General features: G+C 35.9%; 2 protein-coding genes across 4 annotated transcripts in view; both read right to left on the reverse strand.

The window, feature by feature from the left end:
• Nucleotides 1-22,248, reverse strand: part of ZCRB1 (zinc finger CCHC-type and RNA binding motif containing 1) — a 290,430-nt gene that overhangs the window by 165,258 nt on the left and 102,924 nt on the right. The gene's annotated exons all lie outside the window — the stretch shown is intronic.
• The window catches only part of GXYLT1 (glucoside xylosyltransferase 1), a 29,365-nt gene continuing 19,539 nt past the window's right edge, over nucleotides 12,423-22,248 (reverse strand). For all 3 annotated transcript variants that reach the window (XM_068189985.1, XM_068189986.1, XM_068189987.1), the window contains 3 exons: nucleotides 16,952-17,075; nucleotides 16,458-16,630; nucleotides 12,423-14,393 (listed from right to left, as the gene is read on the reverse strand). In XM_068189985.1, the coding sequence (XP_068046086.1) occupies nucleotides 14,232-14,393; nucleotides 16,458-16,630; nucleotides 16,952-17,075 (459 nt within the window). In that variant the 3' untranslated portion in view covers nucleotides 12,423-14,231. The remainder of the gene's footprint in view (nucleotides 14,394-16,457; nucleotides 16,631-16,951; nucleotides 17,076-22,248) is intronic.

Genomic DNA, 22,248 nt, shown 5'->3' on the forward strand with positions numbered 1-22,248 from the left:
TCTCTGGGCCCGGCCATCCAGCCAGTTTTTAATCCAGCAAAGATGGCAGCTGTCCAAGCCATGGGAAGCCAGTTTCTTCGGGAGAACACCATGGGAGATAGTTTCAAAGGCTTTACTGAAGTCCGTGGAAATGACATCCACAGTCTTTCCCGAACCCACCAAGTGGATCACCTTGTCATAAAACATGCTCAGGTTGCTCAAGCAGGACCTTCCTTTCCTTAATCCCTGTTGGCTGGGCCTGAGTTCTTGGCTGTCCTGTACATGTTGCGTGACTGCTCTCAAGATGCTCTGCTCCATGCCCTTCCCTGGCATTGAGGTCAGGCTGAAGGCTTGTAGCTCACTGGAGATACCTCAGCAGTTACTTTTGCCCAGAAATTTAGTTACTTGGCCTTCTATGTCTATTCTACCCTGTATCACACTAGGTGGGAGGTAGTGAATATGGTTTTCACAATGCTAAAAATAAATCCAGATCTCAAATGTGAGTATTTGGCAGAGACTTGCTCAAGCTGCTCTCTAGCCAGTACTTATGAGCGTACACAGAGCACAAATGAAAAGACAGTAACTTGTGTAAACTTCCTAATTGTCTTTGTTGGCATAGATGGATTACTTCCCAGAAATGAAAGGCAGAAGGATCTTCTAGCAGTCTCTGAAGTTCAGTATTTTTATTTTAATTATGCATTACCTACACAAAGGCCTTCTTTTGTGATCAAAAGGGCTTTAGAAAACAAACCAGCAGCCAGAATTAGAATTGCTGACTGAGGAGCAGACATAGAGATTGCCATAATTCACATACCAGCCAAAACTCTCAGATCAGCAATAGTCTACAGATGTAATGTGTAGATGCTACAATAGTCAGTTGACCTGAAGCTAATTTTCTTTAGAATCACTGAATATCTCAAACTGTAAAAGACCCATAAGGATCATTGTGCTCAACTTTCTCCTCCTCACCGGACTAACTAAACCAAAAGGGTAAGAGCATTGTCCAGATGTTCCTTGAGCTCTGGCAGGCTTGGGGCTGTGACCACTTCTCTGGGGAGTCCGTTTCCATGACTGACCACCCTCTCAAAGACGAACCTTTTTCTAACACCCAATCCAAACTTCAATGATCATTGTTAGATCACCTTAGAGGTTACTAACAAGAGTAACTAACAAGAGTTACACAGAGTGGATTTTTCAGATATAGTAGCTAGGGGAAAAAATACATTTGTATTTGCATCAGAAACGCTAATGCAGGATGCTATCCTGCCAGGAAGTGGAACATGTATCACTTACTGATTTCTCTTTAACCACAGACCAACACTTAGCATTTAAATAATCTCAAAAAATGCTTCAGGAAGAAAAATTATTTCCTGGACATATTCACAAATATTTGGAATAGCAAGGAATAAACCTTAAATGGATCCGGCTTTGGCTGGGATTCACCTTAGCTCATATTAGGAACCTGCATTATGGCACTTGATTCTAAGCTCACTTCCTAATCTCTGTCAGCAGGTGAAAAACACCTGCTTTTAGAGTAAAATTTCTTTGATTTACATTATATGTCTATCTTAGGATGAGATTAATCAAGCTGCAGAACTTCCTTTAAATGGTGGTCTAGAACCATCAATTCAGAGAATTTGGTGCTATAAATCCAATATATGTCTTCAGTAAAGGAGCTATAAATTTCCTGATGCATGAGTCCCTCATTAAGGCAGTGTGAAAGACTGAAATGTTAAAGGTTAATGACTCAAACAATTGGCCATTTGCAAAAGCAGCAGGATGCTGTGCTCTAATCTGCCTCAGGGGTGGGTCCTAGCAGGTAGCACCAAAGAATATTTGAAAAGTAGTACCTGGTATATTGTATAAACAACAGTCAAAAATCCTTCTCTTCCATTACAAAGTTATGAGGTTCAATATTATTACAGTGACAAAAAAGAACTGAGTTGCACCTGTATTTTACATGAATGCAACGGCAGTAATTATGAGCTACTTCAGAACTGTTAGCCAATATAACTATAAATAAGACAATTAACAATAATTACATAATTTTGTATCAACTCAAGTTTTCAACTCAAAGAATTGCCATATAAAAAGCAACTTATAGGCCTGTTCAAGGACACCAGAGACAAAAGCTAGAGAACTCTGATGGAAATAAACGGAATGTACTATTAGTAGCAGAAATGTTTTCATGGAAAAACATCTCCATTCCTTCAAAGTTCACCATCTGTTTATTTCCTAGTAATTTGCTGAGGTGATATAACTAGACTGTTAACTTTAAGGAGAAAATACACTACAAGACACAAACTCTGTTCTGAGGCATGTACTGGCCTCGCCAGCAAAGTTTCTCCTTGTTGCTGTCTGAAGAGAATGGGCATTATGTACATTCCCTGAGGAGTTTGATCTTCAATAATTTTGACAACAGGCACAAACTGACATGCAGAAGGTTCCCACTGAACATCAGGAAACATGTTTTTTACTGTGAGGGTGACCAAGCTCTGGCAAGCGTTGCCCTTGGAGGTTGTGGAGTCCTTGGAGATATTCAGAAACCAACTGGACACTGTCCTGGGCAAACAGCTCTATGTAGCCTAGGTGGTGGGGTTGAAGATCCCTTCCAACCTCAATCCTGTGATTCTAAGATGCTTTTAGAAGTTCTAGAAACCACTCTGTATTTGGGTTCTGCTGCTTATGCTCTAATATGTACTCTTACTCAGTTTACCAGCTATTTCACATCTGTGAAAAGTTGGTGCAACATCCATCATTCAAGTCTCAAAACTTACTTTTTCATTTCTATGTTCAATCTGGGTATTCAAAAATCTAGAAGGTGGGGGAAGGAATGTGTACACATGTACAGGAAACTTTGTGCACAAAACAAAGAAAGAGAGGGAGAAGGAAAGATAGAGATATGGGTACTGATTTTTTGTTTGACTCAATACTGTGTCACAGCCCCTCTGAAACTTGTAGCATGATCCCAAAGCAAATAAATGATTATGATATCTCCTTTTTTTTTAGCAAGACATCACTCCAACACATCTCCAAGATACCAGCTCTAAAATGATATTTTGGTATTTGTGCTTATCAATGAATTGATCTGAAAAGCAATACTTCCTCCCACCACCTCCCTTCCCAATTAAGCAGGATACAATGCTGCACTTTTGGGAATAAATTAAGAACAAAAGAAATTAAAACTGTGTTAATTACTAATTAATGTTGATAATGTGAAGGCATTCAAGTAAGTCTTCTGAATTCAGAAATAAAATATGTTTGCATTACATGTGAGTGTTGAAATACTTTAGTGTCCATTAGCAAACGAGAAGTTAAGCAAACATTGAAGTATAAACCTTTCAAATTCAGCAGATCTAGACAATTTACAGTAGGAAATCATGAAAGGATTTCTGGAAGAACACTGTTGTTAATAGGTTCAACAAATCTTAGAGCTCCCAGAAAACCTAAAAAAATAATCTAAATAATTTTAATATTATTTTAAATGCTGAATAACTTTTAGTTAAAACTACTGTGAGACTATTGTCACACACACAAAAAAAAATTACAGAAGTTGCAACACAATTATTTGGAAAGAAATGAAAACAAAATACTACAATCAGAAGTAATCAATGTGCTTTCCAGGAAAATAAAGCTTGTCAAACAAATATGATATTTATTCCTGAATATATTTTGTTGTTCCATGAAGCTGAAATTATGCAATGCAGACAAAAACCAGAAACACAAAAAACCTGCAAGATTAACTGGCTACTCTTAACAAATAATCTCTGATAGAAAATCATTATCAAAGAGCTGTTTCCAGTGAAGTTATGAAGAACAGCATTATTAAAAGCTTTCGCTGGTAATTTGGAAGTAAATATAAAATCATGGCTGATGAAGTTTGAAGATGACAATACCTGGTAAAATGATAAACAGTGATAACAGCAGCAATTCCACAGCTGAATCTGCATTACTGTGATGAAACAGCATTAGGCTGAGCTCACTCTAACAAAGACAAATGGCCCCACAGCAAGGAATGAAGATCCAAGCCCAGGAATGGAAAGTATGCTAACATGAGCATTCAATGTACAAATTTTAAAAGTACTAGGAAAATTGTACCTATGTATTAAAATTACCAAATCCTTAACTATACCGTATACTATACTGAAATCCTGTATACCATATTTTATGTTGTGCCCATATTTTAAGGAAGCTTCTGGAAAACTGATGAAGGTATTAAAAAGAGCCACAAAACCTGAGATGTGTTTGAGTAAAAGTTCATGAACTCAATTTGTTTGACTTATCCAAAATGAAACTGAGAAGTGACTTGATTGCTACATTTAAGTATCACCATAAGGAGAAACTGCAGCATATTAAGGACCTCTTTACCCCAGTGGGGAGAAGCATAAAAAGAATCCATGACTGAAACCTAATACCAGAAAAAAATTCAAATGAGACATGAGGCATATACTCATCACTGTGAGAGCAAAGGCAAACAAACAGGCAAAGGGAAGCATTTTCTTTCTTCATGCACTCAAAGCAGGACTGGACATTTCTCAGAAAGGCATGGGCTAGCTGGACAGTAGTTATCCTTTAGTCAAATAAATTATTGGGTTCATTACAGCTGTAACAGGGAGAAATTTGATGGCTTGTTGTACATGACTGATGAGACTAGATGAACTAACATCCTCCCCCTCAAGGCCAAACTTTATTATTTGATTTATCAGTGCTTTATGCTGCCATCCATTGCTGGGCTATCTGAACACTTTCATATTAAATCAATAGCAAAATCCTTAATGGACTTCAAGAAGCTTCTGAAACATCTACTTTTAGGAGTAAAACTAATTAGGGGAGGATTTTTGAAGAGGTCAGAAGGTCTGTATTTATCCTTCTTGTTGAAGACTGTGTATTACTGTATTTCCTTTGTGCTTATGTGGTATTTTGAAGCATGAGCCAGTGATTTCAGTCAGACACAGTACTGCTAAATGGTTCTGTTTAAGAAACTCAGTTCAGTTTGTCTCCTCTAATGCCTGCCAAGGTGCCAGTGGGTATCATGACAAAACTCTCTGCATTTTCCTGTGCTGTTCAGGGTGGTGGACACTTGCTTTACTGACACAAAAAAATAACTTTGCATCCTCAGAGAGTCATAATTTAGATGAAAATGAAGAGTGCACAAGGCACTACATAACATACTCCTTAAAAATTACACCTTTTCAGAGACACAATACTCTTCTATGTGGAGAACAAGCACTTTCACATCTAACAGTTATAAAGTTATGGCTTAGGATGTGAAGTTCTCAAAATACAAGTATTTTGCAAAAAAGGTATTAATTGCCACTTGGACTCTAAAATTTATAAAAATACTTAAGTTTATTTTGTACAAATATATAAAAAATTTCCAATGTATTATCTGACAAATGTACTTCTTATTTGTACTTCAAATGTACAAATGACTTCTTATTAACTTAGAGACTGCTTCATGTCTAGCACATAAAAATACTGCAAATTTCCTAGCTGCTTCATTTTTCTTACAATAGAAAACTGTTAATCCTTTATTCTTCAACTTAAATCAATTTTCATTAATTACACCCTATCATTCTGGGCAAAGAATAATCAAAATAGGTAAAATAGGATTACTGCAAAAATAAGATATTGACCTAGTTTTTAATCAGTATCGTATCATCACTAATTTTTGCTCAGTTTATCCATTATTTTTATGGACCAGTGAAGAAGGTACTTCTCAAAATCCTGTGTGTTTCAATGGGCTATTTGCAGCTGTTAATTATTCAGCCAGAAAAATTTTATATACTGTGCACTCTATTGCATTCAGCAATCCCTCTAAAACTTTGTTTGGGTCTTTTGAAGTCATAAATCAATTTTCTCTCCTTGTACCTTCACAGAAAGAAGAGTTGATTGAAGACTGCCTCTTCCTTAGAGGTCATCCAGCACGTACAGGAACAGGGCACAGACCAAGCCCTTCTCTGACACCAGGTGCCCCTGCAGCCAGGTGCTCTCGTTGCTCTCAGAAGCCTTGCTGAGCCTGCCTGCCTCAGGCAAGCAGAATGGTTCAGATCACCTCCTCTCAATTGTAGTGGCTTCAACAGCCAAGCTTTCTTCCTGAAAGCAGCCTCTGGTAAAAAGCCTTTATCTCTACAGCAAAACAAAGACTATTACAATTTTGTAATAGTCTATACAAAGCTGAAAGGGAAACTAAATGTATTCCCCAAGTTACAATCAAGAAACACAGAGCAGTGCTTATGAACTACACTGGGTTAAGAACACACTTAGGTGCCCAGACATGGTGCTCGCAGTAGCTCTGTGGAGAAAGCAGCATGCCTGCTGCAGGGAACCCTTTTGGCTTGAACTACTACAGTTACCTTATCACAGCAAACAGTTCTGAAAGCACAGTTCTGCATTCTGGTGGCAGAACACATACAACTGCCAGTGAGTTCCAGAAAGATCAGAGAGGTAGAGTGACACCAGCTCCTGGAGAAGACAGGAGCAAGTAGACTGAAGGGTTAGTGAAGAAAGAAAACAAACCAGGAAGAACAAGCAGAAAGGATGAGAGGTAGTAAACCCCCAATGCATCATTTTTACCCACAAGACTGATAAATAATAACAAATCAAAAGACAAACATAAATAACACAATTTAGGTAGCAAAATTGGGTTTTTTTATTTCTTGGGCTTAGATCTGCAATCCAAATTCACCTTGAATAATACTATCCATGGCATAAAAATGTAAAACAAAAGAATAAAGTAAAATATAGCAAAATATTTTTTAAAATTTTAAATAGCAATACCAGTGACCAGTCAGAATTGCATTGAATACTTGACAGAAATTTCATGAAATCCAATAGGCAAGAAGAATTTCTTAGACACGAGATGCTCAATGGAGACAGTAGGTCAGGTCACCATTATAAGGCTAAAACATCAGCTTTAACTAAATTTGATTTCCTAGTCTTAAATCATGAGTTGAAATGGATTATATTGCTTTTTCTTGGAAGCCTAAAAAACATGTCCTAAATACTCATTAATTCAACCACAAAGATTTGCATTTTAGGATAACTTCTACATCTACTTTTGTATTCCAAAGCTATTCTTATAAATATTACAGACTGATTTAATGTGAATTACTCTAGTAAAATGTGTACAGAAATGACTGGCAGAACATTAACATTCATAAGACACAGAGGAAGAAATGTATCTGTTGTACCCAGATTATAATTCTGAAAATGAGGGCATGATATTAAATGACCCAAAGGAAGAACAGGAGGCAAAGTGACCTCCCAGAATATGAAGGTAGTAGAAAATGATAATAAATTGCTCCTCTCAGTTTAATAATTTAATATAAGCTGCATAAAATAGAAAGGCCACTTAGGAAGGCACAAAAAGTATTTTTAGCTATCAGTGTTCAATGCCAGTAATGAGAAAATTAAAGACAGCACAATCTAGCAGCACTTCTCCAAGTGGTGAGAAAGCCACAGGTAAACCCCAAGTTTGCACTCTGTGGCCTTAGAGAATGCTTTAGTGCAGAAACAACCCCTAGCAAACAAACTTCACTCTCTCTTTTCTCCCCTTGCAAAATTCTGTTTGGTTTCAAGTGAACTTTTATTAAATAAAATTCCCAAATTTTTGCTTTGCTCTAAGGGGACAAACAAACCAATAAATTATCCGTGGAAAAGAGGCAAGGGGAATTTGAGTGAGAATATTAGTTCAACAGGCACCTTGAAAAGTAGTCATAACACTTACAGACTGTAGGGTTATATTATATGCTTAAAGGCTTCTAACACGCTTTCAGAATATAACATGCCTGTATTTCAGAAGTTTGGCATTCTTAAAACAGCAACAAACTTGAGAAGACTTGAGAAGTCCTGCTTTTGTAGACTTGTTTTGGTAAAACAGAACAAGGAAACTGTCCTGAGGTCTAATCTATGAGTACAGCCCATGACTCATGCTCCTAAATGAGGGTGTTCAAGTGCTAATCTCTGGCTTTGACCCAGACTTTGAAATTTGGTTTAGTTGTTGGTTCTTAAGGGCCATGTGGAATTCAAAAACAAAAGGCCAGGAAATAACAAGGAGATGCAAATAACTGCATCATTTCCCCTCCCCTTTTAGCATGACCATTAAGAAACAAAAAAAACAGTACAACAATACAGCAGCAAGGAGGCAGTTATTCCTAGTTTCAGAGAGTTTAGATAGGGTGATACTAAGGATCCACAGTGACAAGTTACAGTTCTTTTCCTTGAAATTCACACTAAACATGGAATCAGTCTTTTAAGAATTATCTGCCCATCCCTCCACATAAAGGGCTGACACAGGGAAAAGTCAAATCATTTGACAAAAAAAGGACACTAATCCTTACATCCACAAAATCAGAAATTAGTTTCAAGGCTAGAGAACTATTTCAAAATTGTTAACTGTATCTCAGAAATCTGTAGTTATCTAGCTCCTGATGTGAAAAATTGTGCATTCCTTGTTATCTACTTTATTCCTATGAATTACCTGGAAACTAAATCAAGGAAAGGAAATAAAAGATGGACACCTTAGAGCAGCCTTCCAGTACCTGAAGGGGGCCTGCAAGAGACCTGGAGAGGGACTTTTTACAAAGGCTTTAGTGACAAGATAAGGGAATGGCTTTAAACTGGAAGAGGGAAGGTTTAAATTAGGTATCAGGGAAAGAATTCTTTACTGTGAAGATGGTGAGATGCTGGAACAGGTTGCCCAGAGTAGCTGTAGATGCTTCATCCCTGGAAATGTTCAAGGCCAGGTTGGATGGGGCTTTGAACAACCTGGTCTAGGGGGAGGTGTCCCTGGCCAGGAGAAGGGGTTGGAACTGGATAAGCTTTAAGGTCCCTTCCAACCCAAACCATTCAATGATTCTATGATCTGTAAGTGGAAATAGATTGGGTCCCTGGTTTGTGCAACTAAGGTGGCACCCAGATATAGAAGAAGCATTTAAAATCCAGATTTTACAGAACTGATGGTCATTGCTTTGATTAAAGAAACTTGCAATCATATGGATGAAGTAGGCAGGCACCAGCCATGCATCTTACCCTAAGAGAACAGATACTCAAGGAACATAATGACTTCACTAATGGCTGCAAACCTCCTCCTACCTGAACATCATCAAATAGCAGACTGAAGAAAAAGAAAAAAATAAAAGCCAACCACAGCAGGGATACAGGTCTTCCTTTAATTACAGGTTTTGGCAAAGAGACCTGTAATAATACCTCCTGCAATTTTTATAAGCATTCAAATGAAAGAGTTTAGTGATTATCTTTTAAAAGCAGTGCAGGGAAAAGGCAGGAGGGAGCATAAAGAAACCCTGCAGAAATTTGCAAGCAAATATACAGGAAGACGCACATTCCTAAGTTTAAATGAGGACTCTCTCAAGAATTGACTGCAGCTGTGCATAAAGCAACCACAAAACTGAAGAGACACAACTGAATTTTAACAGAAGAATTTCCAATTACTCAATATTCCTTCAAGAAACTTAAAATTTTAATAGGCCCATGAAGGCTTGAAAAGGCATAGGAGACCAACACATCTTAAATTTCATGACAACTTTGCAGGACAAGCTGTTCTCATATAGATCCCCTAAATGGTTACAAGAGACAGCTTTTGAAAACTACTTCAAAATGAGATTTCCTCCTCACTTCCTGAAGTGGAAAATTCACTATTACCTCTGTAAACATCTTCTGTTTTGAAACCTGAGTAATAGTTTTGAATACTCTTCTAGGACTACAATGCAACTGTGAGGCAACTTGCATTTCTATAGGAAATTATCCTGCATTACTTAAGATTTGGCAATTGAATACAGAAAGCAAGCTGTCAAAATGCTTCTCTGTAGTGTTAAAAAAATCAAACTTTTTTTGTTTTCCTAAGGGAACCCAGGGTGCATAACTAAACTCATGTTTAGTTATTTTTTACTCACAGGGTTCACGCTTTGTCCATTTGGACAACTTGAGCAAATAACTTGGCTGTTACTTGTGCTTCTACTCTGAAGGAATTTCTGTTATTCTTCTCAAATATACAGAAAAATGCAGCTGGACAAAACTGAACTTCCAAATAAGAAAAAAAAGATATTCAAAGAGGTTAGAAATAAAACAGAAAAATCACTTCTAAGTTCCTGTGCATAGAAAAATGCTCAGACTGGCAGCAACAACCCTGTAAGACAGATACAAGATCCGTGGTGATGAGAAGCACCTTCCCACTACTTCCTACTTCTACTGTCCCTGCTACAGAAGAATCCACTTTTTGCTAATAGAAATCACACATTCGCATTACAGTTCTCTGCAACTTATTTTAACACACAAAATCACTGGAGCTGTTTCAAAGGCCATCCATTCACTAAGTAGCAAAGTGGGCAGAAAAGCCACAATAAATATCATAATCACATTAGATACCATGAGAGAGAATGTTAAAATAGTTACAACTCAAAAATTGATAATTTACTAAAAAGATCTGGACAAAAAGCCTATACATTCATTTTAATTATACATTAATATTCCACTAAGTCATGTAAAAAAAAAAAAATCATATTGCAAGTAAATGGATATTGTTAAACCTGTTTGCTAGTTGAAAATCCTTCAATTTGAACCAGAAAACAGACAATGAAAAATAACTTAAGCCTTCTAAGGAGTAGAAATTCTACATATGTCTATACATTTGGAGACACCTTTATAAGCCAGGCAGAAGAAACCAGAAGTCTAGTGTTTTCCTACAGATAAGCTGAAGTTAGTGCTCAGTTTCATCCCATTTAATCTGCCACAAATACCATCACAGCCATAAATGTGAGTTAATAAGCAGCAGTAATTCACTGTTATTTCCACTCAAAAAAGAGCCCATTAATGCACATACAGCTAACACATTACACCTTCAGCTATACCTCTTGCAGGTTCTGCCTCTAAACCTTCCAAGCAGACCCAGACCATATCCTCCTCCCACCACTAGATTGTAGCTACTTTCTTTTCCATGCCGGGTAGATAGGAAGTATAATTTGGGAGGAGGAAAAGAAAGACAGCTGGCTTCTTAGTCATCCTGCTATGTAACTGTACAAATGGAAGTGTGGAAAGCCTGAATGGTTTGAGTATGTCTGGTATGGACAGAAATCTGGTACAAATCAAGAAATACACTGACAGCTCAGTCTTCCAATCAGCACTTTGCCAGAAGTTTACAACTTGACCAAATTTAGGTCAAAACCAGCACAAGGCAACTCCATACTCGTTTAAAATATGTTTAAAATAAGATAACAAAAAATATTTTTCCCTGCTCTAAACCTGTTTTCTTAATCACTCTAAGCTTTAAACAAAAGCTTACAATAACCAATTCAACTGACATTAAAGGTCACCACAGTCTAAATTTCGGCAAAACTGCAAATAACTGGACAAACATTTTCATAAGGCTTATGTAGCCTTATTAACTTGCAGTGGCACAAGCACCACACACAAGGATGTTTCAGTCCCATGAAGGGATAGCTTGCTTTTCTTACTGTCTACAATGAGTGACAGAAGTTCATCCAGATAAGATATTAGCATCTTTACACAGATTTCTTAACCATGAGACTGTTATCTCTTTCAAAGAGACAGAATAATGGTACCATGACCTAGAGACTAATCAAGCATGAGGAAGACAGATGTATCTTCAGTTAAACTGAATGTATATTTCCTGATGTTTATATTTTTCTATCAAATTTTACACTTTATAATAACTTTATAACAATTAAACCATTAAAAATTGGATTCTTAAAGGTCTGTAATTTGTTAGTACTCACTATGTTTGTATAAAAAGCAGTGTTTCTAACACTAGACAGCAGTAAGAATTCCCAAGCTAGATGTAAGCTCTACACTTCTAAATATCTAAACTTACAAATTAGGTATCGAAAAGTTTGGGAGCATAACTGGTCTCTATCACATTATCTTGATTCCCAGTCTTTAATTGTCTCTAAATATTTCCCTTATAAGCCAGATTTTGGGGTTTTTTTGTAAAGGTAGATTGTTTTCCTAAATTTAAAACACAGGGATTAGCAAACTAAACATGTATTTGAAATAGGCAGATACTCTGCAGAATTACTTAATGGAAACGTCTTGCTTTTTTTAAAACTTTTCTAAAGTGTTCATGAGCATTACCTGCAGGTGAACTGAGATGAGCTGTTTTCATTCTATTAAAAAATTAATCAAAACCTAGGGCATGAGGCCATATTCTGCTATTTGTAATATGATAAGTAAACATTTCTAGTTATAAGCACAAAGTAAGAATTTTTGTGCTACAATAAGCATCAATATTAATTCTTTTTGTTCTATTCCCCACAAAATTTGAAATTTAAGTGGAAAGATTGCTGCTAAGGTCCACATTCCCCTTTTTTCTTAAATGGTCCATTAGGTTTTAAGAGTATCTTGACATGTCTGCAACACACTAAAAATAAATTCAAAACTGAAAGTTGCTGCAAAGACAAACACAAAAAACAAGATGAAAGATTTTTTAAAATACAAACACATAGTACAAGTAAAAAGAAAAGCTGAAGACAAATTGATACAAAAACCAGTATTTATGTAAAAAAATAATGCACTGCATATTGTAAAATCAGTCAGTTACATTATTCACCTTCACAGAGATTTCTACATTTTTAGGCTTCAAAAGATTACACAGCAAGGTAAAGAGTCTGCCTGCCTACATGACGGGCAGACTGCTTCCTAGATTTCATCCCAGAAATTTATACCCTGAGCCCGCAGGGAAATTAGAAGCAGGATACAAACTCTGCTGACAGTGGAGTGTGTTCTTGTACTGCTAAAGCATTTGTCCAGCTCACATGGATTTGGAAGTCAGAGCCAGTCTATCTTTGACAAGGAAACAGCTACAAAAATTAAGCTTCTAAAATGGGGTTGGGATGAAGGTGCAAGTCAGTGAGTGGATCCTCCGAGCTCAACACACAGGAACTGTCCTGGAATCCAAAAGCTCACTTTATGAAGACTTCATCTCACTTAGACAGGTTATCTAAGTTCATATATACTTTACAAATACATTTCATACCATGCAAGTTTAAATATTTTACTGTAACACTAGAATTCAGCCCTTTTCTTCATGGTTTTCTCTGGAGAAAAAGTTTTTATTACTTAAACAGAAGTTTGTTTTTTTTTTTCGCTAAGATAATTGGAGGAAAGCTAATCCTTACCTGTTGCAAATCACTATCACCCTATCAACAGTAATGCATTCATGTAGTTGAGGGTCTGCCCCAAAACTATTTTAAAGCCATTTATTAAAAAAAAAATTATATCAGGATATATTCTCTAAAAAAAAACCCCATCTACTACACAGTCTGATGAAGCATCGTAAATCTTACTACAGCTCTCCACTTTTAGGTACTACATACTCTAGAACAATCACCAGGTAATAATTCCTAGTATGGAAATAAAACAGCAACAGCTTTCCACCACTGGGCATTTTTTAATACTTCCAAAATGCCCTATAAAGCTGAAAAACCATGAAATTTTTTAAAGTATTGTAAGACAAGCAACTTCAAACTGGATTTTCACTTAAAAGCCCCTCAGTTCTGCTCTACCTTTTGGTGCTAATGGCTCTACAATGTTGAAACAAATTATTTTTAATATAAAAAATTTTCTCTATTTACTAACAGAGAAAACTAGTATCACATACTAGTCAATTTCTCAGAAAATCATATTTATAGTGTGCAGTTTACATCTGAGATAAACAAAACAAGATTGTCAAAACAGTACTTCAACATGTAAGAGATGAACATATAAAGGCACATACAGATTGTCAGTGATTACAACACATTTCTTTGACAAGAGAGTATTTTCTGCGCTTGTAAACAACTTTGTTTACATAAAGGCTCACACCTTCTTTAAAGTGAGGTTAGTGCTGCTGACTCAGTTATTGCTACATTCACAGTTTAACAGAATTTTAGACAATATATGAGGTACACTCCCAAACAGAGCCATCTTCATTTCTTCCTTGTTCATTTATCATTAGATAACTGAATTATGCAGACTAAAATTACTGACCATAGAAGCCAGTAACACCCAAATCATCAGATATGAGGCAAACATTAGCACTGATTAAACTTCAAAAAACCAGAAAGTCACCTTTGCAGAAAAAAGTTCTTGTTCTTCATTACATTTTCTTCATTTTTATGTATGCTAGTAAACTTTTTCCTGGGCACATTAAGAGCCCATTCAAGCTGTAATAGTATTCTTGCACCTTTTGACCAGCTATGTTAATTCAGTCTCTTGATGTAACAGCTAGGAGTCAAAAATCACCTTCCCTTTGATCTTCTGGCATACAAGTCTCTTATGCTTTTTGTTAGCTGCTTTATGAATACTTTGTATACTCTCCCACAGTATGTATGTGTGGTTTTCTGTAATTCCCGTTCCAGGGGCTGCAGCAGCGAATGAACCAGGTCATCTCCAAATGAATACTGTAAAGAGGTTAAAAAAATTTAAGGTTAATATGGAAGATTGTCACTCCTCAGAGGTATTAAGAGTTTTATAAAAATTATTTGCAACATCATATTTGCTGTCTATAGGTTTATTAAATGTTTTCAAGAACTCACAAGTGCTTCTGAATGCAGTAATTTAAAAACACCTCTAAATTACAAAAGTATAATCTCATGCTTTCAATAAATCTAACAAGAAAGATTTTTTTTTGTATGTCAAGCAAATTAATGTATTCAGACAAGCAAGGAGGAAATTTTTTTAATTACCTTACCCAATTAAAAATTCACAAGTCTAAAATGATTTCTGGATAATTTTTTTTTTGTTGTACGGTAACTTTCTAAAATGACGTATAACTTTAAGTAATACAAGTCTTATCAAATTATAATGAAACAACAGTATAAAAAGTGGTACTGAAGTTTCATTAAATTGAATGATGGTCTAACACATACTATGTTTAACATGGGCATGAAATAAAGTTGTCATTAGCTCAACGCTGCAATGTTTTTTATAAACAAATGATAAGTTAAAACAGTATTTTGAAGTAACATCATTTTGTTCATCTTATTACCATTGAATCAGTAGTGGTTTACGTACTTTCTCTGACACATCCGCGTACGAAATGGGATCATAAATAAAAGGAAATAATTTTTTCTTCTATTTTTGACAATGCTCAAAGGGAACAAAGAAATAATATTTTTATGGAAATACAATCACTTTTCCTGCAATGTATTCTCAGACCCCCAAAAGTACTTTTCTTCATTTTTATACCTATATGACAATGTGTAATAAAGCAACATTAAAATATACTCTTGATTTTTGTAGGTTATACACACACAGTAGCCTGCTACATTAAAATGTGCATCAGTGCTAAGTTTTACAGCTCTTCAGTGAGTATACAGATGTAGTGATAAATAGTTCATTAGATGACTTATTTGCAGAATGAAGACATTGTGCTTCACCTTTAAAGGAACAGCAACATATTAATACATTGAATTTCTGGAAAAGGTCAAAACATAGTATATAAAAAATTTTTACAATCCAAATCTGGATACAATTAGGTATTAAAGTGTTGCAGTAAATACATACAAACTTTGGGAACAAGGGATTTTTTTCTGCACTTCAAAATCTCCAAAAAAATGAAACTTCTGGTGATGGCTCATTCAGCCTGGAGATAAGATTGTTGCTCTCTACTCTGCACTGGTGTGGCCTCACCTTGAGTAAGTAGTGCGTGCAGTTTTGGTCACAATACAAGGATATAAAGCTATTAGTGTCCAAAGGAGGACCTCAAAGATGGTGAAGGGCCTTGAGGGGAAGCCTTGTGAGGAGTGGTTGAGGGCACTTGGTCTGCTCAGCCTGGAGAAGAGGAGACTGAGGGGAGACCTCATTGCAGTCTGCAACTTCCTCATGAGGGGAAGAGGAGGGGCAGACACTGATCTCTGCTCTGTGGTGACCAGTGACAGGACTTGAGGGAACAGTCTGAAGCTGTGTCAGGGGAGGTTTAGGTAGGATAAAAGAAGAGAGTGCTTGGGCATTGGAACAGGCTCCCCAGGAAAGTGGTCACAGCATGAAACCTGGCACAAACTGGATACAATTGTGCATTCAGACCATGCTCTCAGGTGTCTGGTGTGACTCAGGGATGGTCCTCTGCAGGGCCAGGTACCTGGATTTGAGTGATCATTGTCGGCCCCTTCCTAATCAGATATTCTAAGATGTCCAAATGCTCATGGAAACAGTTTACTGGGTGATTTATTAAATAAATGAGAATAAAGCCTTTTAAATAAACACTGACAACTACAGGCCTTGCCTTAGAATCCCAACCTAGATATAGCCTACACTCTGTTTCAAAAGATGCTCATCAAAACAGGAATATACTGGAACTTTCTCAATAAAGGAGAAAAAAGTGGTAAAATACTTGACATTACTTAAAAGTGAAAAAAATTACTTTGTTGCAATCAAGATGAACACCTACATGCCTACAAAATACATGTACCACTATAGATAAACATACATGAAAGAATAACAAGTACAATGCAAAAATCACTTACATTTTTTATCGCTTCATAGACAGCCCTAAAAGTTGGTTGTTTATCATCGTGGTAAACACCTCTATTTCCATGCAGAATAAATATACCTTCTTCTTCAGCTGCCTTACAATTGCTTCCATAGATGCAGTGGTCAGGCCGGTAATTCCATTGGCAAGGAAAGACATAAAGACTTTCTGTGTGGAAAAATGAGAGCTCTGGGTTAAGTGTGAAAATTGTTTCAGGAAATAAACCAATATTTTCTTTATTTATTTAGGACAGCTTTATAAATTTATGTACAGTTGTTTTGAAATCTAACAGTTAATTACACTCTAGCAAGCTCCAGCACTGTCTCTCAAATGCTTTCAGAGAATTAAAGAAGTGAATAGTCCTTTGAAGGCTTTTAACCAAAAGCCTGCTTATTGATTATTTTCTTGGATTTTTTCCCGGATAATTTTTTTTTTTTCCATGGACAAGATAACTTCACAGTGTTAGACTGAAAATCAATGTGGATTTACCTGGATTGTGAAAAAACATAATGTTCAATAGATCCTGATCACCCCATGTTATGTTCAACTTGTATTTCTTCAGTAGTGGCATCAGAATTTCTCCCCATTGTAACCGGACTGGTGTCATATCATTCTATTAAACAAAACAAAGCAATACAATACACATTCAGGACAGCTGTACCTACAGGGAAAGAAATGCCTTACAGAATCACATTAGCTTGCCCTTCAAAAGTATAAATCTCAAATATATAGACAACCTCTTCCTTTTAAACCAACAAGCCTATCTAAGGAAACTAGTTACAGACATTTCCAATGTGCTTTATTTCTCAATGATCAACTTACCAAAAAAATTCCCTCTAACATCTTAAATCAAGAATTCTAAGAATAGCAAGGGATTTTTTTATACAGCAGCAGGATCTAATACCAAAACTGTGTTTAAGTCATGCAGCAAATAGATAGGGAGTATTTAAATATCCACACATCATGCAATTTTTCTCTTTATCACAGAGTTATAATATACACAGGCTCTAACACTAACTACAAAAATTCGTACCAGTTCAATATAAAATTAATTCTTAAATAGTTCCAAACACATACAGATAAAAAATACTGGCTACAAAGTAGTGTACAAAAATACAGAAATCCTTCAAAGGTTTTCAGAAGTATTTTCATCAAGTTTATCTCATTTTTTTAGTTATTGAACTTGAATTTCCCCATCAACACGACAACTTTTCACTAGTGAAAGTCAGTTAGAGCCAAAACAACAGCTGATACCAAATTCCCAAATTCTTGATTTAGCAGCATCACTTCAAAAGAAAAGGAGTTCTTCTAAGGTTCTGGTTGAGGAGCAGCTACTTGGAGTAAATTGGCCTACACTGAATTCCATGTTAACAAAGGGATTCAAATCTGCAGTTTAAATGGTTACATATTCTAAAGCTAATTTCTTATCTTTACACCTTATTTAAGCTCAACTAGAACAGAAAAGGAACAAGGCTGCTCACTTTGTACCCTGTACTTCACAGTTTTGAGAGAGTGGATGGAATAGCACTAAGTCCCATAGAGACTACAAGCATTGTACCCTTACTTCTATTTAAGCAAGTTGCCAAAAGAAAAAATTGTATTAGAACTCCAGTACAGTTTCGGATTTGCATACAGAAATATCATGTTAAGAGACAGATTACCAGGAGCAAAATACTCAGTTTGAGATTTACAGTATCAAAGACTTCTTTCTCAGAGCTTTACAATGACAAAGTAGAAAGTGCACAAAATTACAGTTCATTTTTTATTCTTCCCCCAAATCATTTCAGCCATCAAATACAAAGGGCTTTCAGAACTGAAGACTAAACCAAGAAATACTACAAGATTTCAGACAAAATTAATACAAAAAATCTATACCTTATATTATGCAAGAAGCCAAACAGAATATTATAGTCCCTACTCTCCTAAAAAATTTATGATTATGATTGCCTGCAAGTATTCGATGAGTGCAGGCATAAGAAATGCACAAGAAAATTCTTTGCTAGTAAGAATTACCATCGGATTCAATGCAAAGTGATTAAATGAAATAAAACACAGGCTTTAACACTAAGCTGAACCCTTCCAAAAAAGCAAATAAATAAGACTGAATCACAGTCAGCAAAGATTACTCCCTCACCTGAAATTTGCAATTCACAGGATATTGACCTATGGTTTAAGTTCACACAAAATGCTAAGAACTAAAAACAGAATTAAATTAGCTCACTCATACCAGGCAAATCATGGTAAGAGAATATACAGTAACAAATACAGCTTTAGAGTAACACATAGAAATAGTTTAAATTGTTAAAGTCATTATTTAATAGAATTTTCTTTTCACTTGTAAAGTTTTAATAGTAAAGAAATTCAGAGGATATCGCAAGAAGATGCAAAGCAGGTAAGAACATGCATCACACAGCCAGATGTCTAGAAGCAATACTACTTGACAAATAGTGCTGTCAGATTTAAGAACTGGAAACTGTAATATTTCCATAACCTTTGCATAAAAAGTAAAGAGCTGTATATTAATAAAAAAGCAGTGATATATAATGACACTAGTGTAGGAGCAAGAGAAACTACTTGAATAATTACTTGTTTTCCTTCTTTAAAATATTCCATTGTAAGGTGAAACAGTCTGAGAAGTAGGATTCTGATAGAACTGTTTTTTGGAAGTAACTCAAGTAAAAAAACCCAAAATAAAAATGCTACAATAATTTTTAGATGTCCAGAATATAAGCCTTTCCTCCAGTATTCCACAACATGCAAAGAATGTTAGCAGTTTGAGACAAAAACCCCAAATGATAGTAGGCATTTCTGTGATGACATCAAACGATATAGGTAGCTTCTTAAGAACTCCCAAAACTCTAGTTTACTTGAGCAGAAGAAAATGTGGAAGAACAAAATATATGCAGGAACATCGAAGTATTTTCTGATATTTTGGGACGTTTTTTTGTTTGTTTAGCTTGGTCATTACTCATTTCTGTACCTGAAAACTTCTGCCTGGCCAAGGCTGAAATCAGACTTAAAAAAAGCTGTCACATTTAGCCTTTACTTTTTTTTAAAATTCTAAGAAGAAAATATAAAGCTGAGGAAAAATTCTTGAATTGCACAGCAATATCTAAACAAACTGCAGCTGCATCCCACAAACAGCTGACCAATTTAAATTTCCTTAATGCCAAGGGAGAGCCAGCCCCCTGCCTTCTGTTTACATGATTCTACCCTGTTCTTAACACTAACAATGTACTGCTAACACTGACTGCATGTTTATATAAGCTGATATACTTCAATAACCCAGCAGAAGGATTTCTTTTTTCTACTGTTAGCAAATTGAATTGAATCACAGAAAAGACCAAACACCAAAGGCTACAACCAAGTAAATAGGAAAAGTAGGGAAAAGCATCTGGTAAGAGACAGGAACTTTCCTTTTAGAAGCAATTTGGTTTTGTGCAGACTCACCATATTTCTTGAAACTACAGCCCTAAGCAACAAGGAATGGTAAAAAATAATGTTATAATGGTTTAGGTCAGAGAAGCTCTCTGATCTTTGGTTTTTTTTTTTTTTTTTTTTTTTTTTTCTAAAGCATACCTGTGAACCTCTGCTTTGCACACTCTATCTGAAGTTAATTTATCTGGGGCTTGTTTGATTTTCTAAGAGCTTGTTCCCTTCCTTGACTGCCTGCATCTCAGGCATCACAACTAACCTCAATACATGTGATAGAAGTCATTCCTCTCTATTCACATTGCCTCATTGATCTTTTTGTTTAAGAGCACTGTACCTGTAGCATTTGCTGTATCTCTTCCAGTTAAAAAAAAAATCTACATCTGTATGTATACAAATACAAAAAAAAATCATCTACTATTACCTCTTCCATATCCTGAACAGTCTTGAATGCTTTACATTCTCATTTTCTAACTGCTGCTTAGCAGAGACAACATGCAGGCACTAACCATCAGAAGCTTCATTATGAATTCTCATGTGCAGTTATGCAGTATAATGACCAGTATAATGCAGTATAATATTCAGTACCACATCTGTGCATGCACATCTATCTGTATACAAGCATACACGTGTGTGCATTATTTAGTGCATGTATTTGTGCCATACACACACACAGAGACTCTACACACAAGACAAATAAGATAGGACCAGAAGGAACAACATCCATTAGGCACCACTGACAGCCAAGGAGCTGGGATGCTTGTCTGAAATGGCCTGATCTGACACTCCTGAGAAGGCTCAAAAAGGTAAGTGGATAAAAGATGACTTAATCCTGGAGCAGTACATGGAACTACAGGTTATTGCTACCCAGATGAACATTATAACCATTGGCTAAAGTCTCTGGTTCTATTTTTTATTTATCCATCTTCTGGATCCTCCTGACTCTTAAAAATCAATATGACAACAGAAGAAAGATGCTTAAAGGCCTCAAGCGATTCAGCTTGTAATTTGGGCTACAACAGACAAAGAACCCACAGTTTTAAACCCATAGCACTGGAGGAATATCCTGATCCAAAACTTTCACTTCAGATAAATACTCTACAGTATCATGCAAAAAGGTCTACAGGTATTTTTAAAAAGATACAAAAACTCCCAGAACTCACAAGCTCCTTGAAGAATTTGTTGAGCCTCCTGAAAGAATATAAACAAATTCACACCTTCCCATAAGACAAGGAAGCATCTTCTAGTTCTACTGTATTTCACTGGAATAGTTAATGGCACACAACATGGAACTGTTACCTGTAAGGCCCAAAACCATCTGCAGTGTCACTGGCAAGGCATATTAGGACAGTGTCTGCCCCTGAATTTGGTCTACCTCTTTTCCAAAGGTTTGAGAACAGTAGCTCCTTTGCTATCAGTCACAAGCAAAAGTCATACACTCTCAGGCCCACTGTGTACAGATTCACCTACCTAATCCTTTTTTTTGCTTTGATGTCTACAGCTTTTCCTATTGACCAATTCTCTTTATAATAAAACATTCAAGGAACCTGAAGATGAAAACAGTCTCTGCAAGTTTCATGAACAGTAGTTTTTGTAATAAAACTTGTGCATTTTCAGGCACTGTGATACTCTGTAAGCTTGTGGGACCACACTCTAGGTACTGAGGGAGAATAAACTAAATGGTTCCCCTGCTCAGTGCTCTCTTAGCCCACATCTCACAGAATCAAAGAAAAAATATTCTAGCCCTCTAGAACCAAGGGAAAGAGCAGCGCTTAATTTTGAATTTCAAAATGAATTATTTCACTTAAATCTTATATTTTAAGTATATATATACACTTAAATTTGAAGAAAATACCAGTTTTAGGTGTTAAGGAAAAAGGACTTCATGTAGTCCTCTAGAAAACTACAGTTCATTTTATTGACAATTTTAGTATCCTACATCATCTGTATGCTTTTGACAATTTGAACTCCAATTTTACCCAAAAATGCATAAAGTTTCCAATTATTTGATAACCTAACTCGTACTGAGAAGCCAAACCAGAAATCTGGCACAGTGTGAATAAAAGACCAACTTTATCTTAGTGTTTACCACACTGAAAAGAAATCACTATACAGAAATGCACTGTCAGAGCTTAAGATATATGTAGCTTTCAATCCCGTGTTTTTCTCTTTATACTTTTGAGTATTTTTATTTCTCCGTATGCTATAATCAGTAAAACAAATGAAACAGACAATTTAAGATTTCACTGATGAGATATCTATATATCTATATATATATGACAGAGTTTTCTTGGAGAAACTGCAGCCATATACTACAGCTACCATAACTTTCTACTTTTATATACAACTGAGAT

Source organism: Anomalospiza imberbis, chromosome 5, assembly GCF_031753505.1.
Source record: "Anomalospiza imberbis isolate Cuckoo-Finch-1a 21T00152 chromosome 5, ASM3175350v1, whole genome shotgun sequence".
Classification (NCBI taxonomy): domain Eukaryota; kingdom Metazoa; phylum Chordata; class Aves; order Passeriformes; family Viduidae; genus Anomalospiza; species Anomalospiza imberbis.